General features: G+C 57.8%; 1 protein-coding gene across 1 annotated transcript in view; it reads right to left on the bottom strand.

Moving 5' to 3' along the window:
* ASMT (acetylserotonin O-methyltransferase) overlaps nucleotides 1–1,324 on the bottom strand; it is a 23,084-nt gene that overhangs the window by 19,396 nt on the left and 2,364 nt on the right. The window contains exons 2-3 of the mRNA XM_010851235.1: nucleotides 838–967; nucleotides 134–202 (exon numbers count right to left, since the gene is read on the bottom strand). Of these exons, the coding sequence (XP_010849537.1) occupies nucleotides 134–202; nucleotides 838–899 (131 nt within the window). The 5' untranslated portion in view covers nucleotides 900–967. The remainder of the gene's footprint in view (nucleotides 1–133; nucleotides 203–837; nucleotides 968–1,324) is intronic.

The raw sequence follows: 1,324 nt of genomic DNA, 5'->3' as shown, positions 1-1,324 counted from the left end.
GTCAACCGATGGCTGATGCATGCGGATGTGTGGCAGAAACCCACACAATTCTGCAAAGGGATTATCCTTCAATGAGAAATACACAAATGTAACTCTCAAGCAGGACGCTATGGGAGTGGGTGGGCGGGGTCACCTGTAGATGGCAGAGAAGAGCTCCTCGGACGGGATCCCGAAGGCTTTCAGATACTGGTTCCTCCCTTCCCTGAAAACGAGGAGGAGACCGTCACTCAGGCCCCGAGACGTCACTGCACTCCGTTCATACGGCCTTGCATTCACAGACCTTACCCTGGCACCACAGACGGCCTCTGCGGGAAACGAGTAACCCAAGACTACTCAGGAATCGTTTTCCAGTTTGCAGTTCGGTTCAGTCCAGTCGCTCAGTCGTGTCTGACTCTTTGCGACCCCACGGACTGCAGCACGCCAGGCCTCCCTCTCCATCACCAGCTCCCGGAGCTTGCTCAAACCCATGTCCATGGAGTCGGTGATGCCATCCAACCAGCTCATCCTCTGTCGCCCCCTTCTCCTCCCGCCTTCAGTCCTACCCAGCATCAGGGTCTTTGCCAGTGGGTCAGTTTTTCACATCAAATGGCCAAAGTGTTGGAGCTTCAGCATCAGTCCTTCCAGTGACTGCTCCCTGTATTTCTATTATTACTCCATCAGCTCCACCTCACACCATCAGGCATTAGATCCGGGAGTTTGGAGACCCGTGCGCTAAGAAACCTAGATCCGGGAGCTTGGAGACCCGCGCAATAAGAAACCTAACACGTTGCTTCCTGGGACGCCCGGAAGCCCGCCCGCAGGCGGCCGAGGGGACTCGGGGGCGCGGCTGACACGCACCTGACTGCCTCTGCCAGGTGGCGCCAGCAGACGTAAGCGGTCCTGCCCGCGTACAGCAGCATGTCCCGCTGGGACCTGGGGCTGCCTCTCACCAGGTAGGTGCTGGCGAGCTCCGTGTTTGCATACACAGCTGAAAACAAACAGAAGGGGGGGCGGGCGGAAATAAAGTTAGACACCCAGGCATCGCCAAGATGCCAACAGTGACGCTGGCAACTGCCTGACTGGAGACGTGATTCTTGCCTGGGACGGTCGGAACCCCGACAGCTGGACCCTCGTCCCAAAGGACCGGCTGGCCTGTGGTGCAGGGGCTGCGTGTCCTGCCTGCCACTTTCAGCTTTCCTAAATCCCACGGAAAGATCCGATGTAGCAAACGGAAAGGGCCAGCGAGCCCCAGTATTGTTCAATCCCTCAGTCGCCTCCGACTCTTTGCGACCCCGTAGACGACACGTGATACATGTCCGTTGGGGCTCCAATCCTTTGGCCTTAC

This window comes from Bison bison, unplaced genomic scaffold (genome assembly GCF_000754665.1).
Source record: "Bison bison bison isolate TAMUID 2011002044 unplaced genomic scaffold, Bison_UMD1.0 scf7180017851654, whole genome shotgun sequence".
Classification (NCBI taxonomy): Eukaryota; Metazoa; Chordata; class Mammalia; order Artiodactyla; family Bovidae; genus Bison; species Bison bison.
Note: the sequence above shows the minus strand (reverse complement) of the source record. Positions and strands in the feature narration are given on the sequence as shown.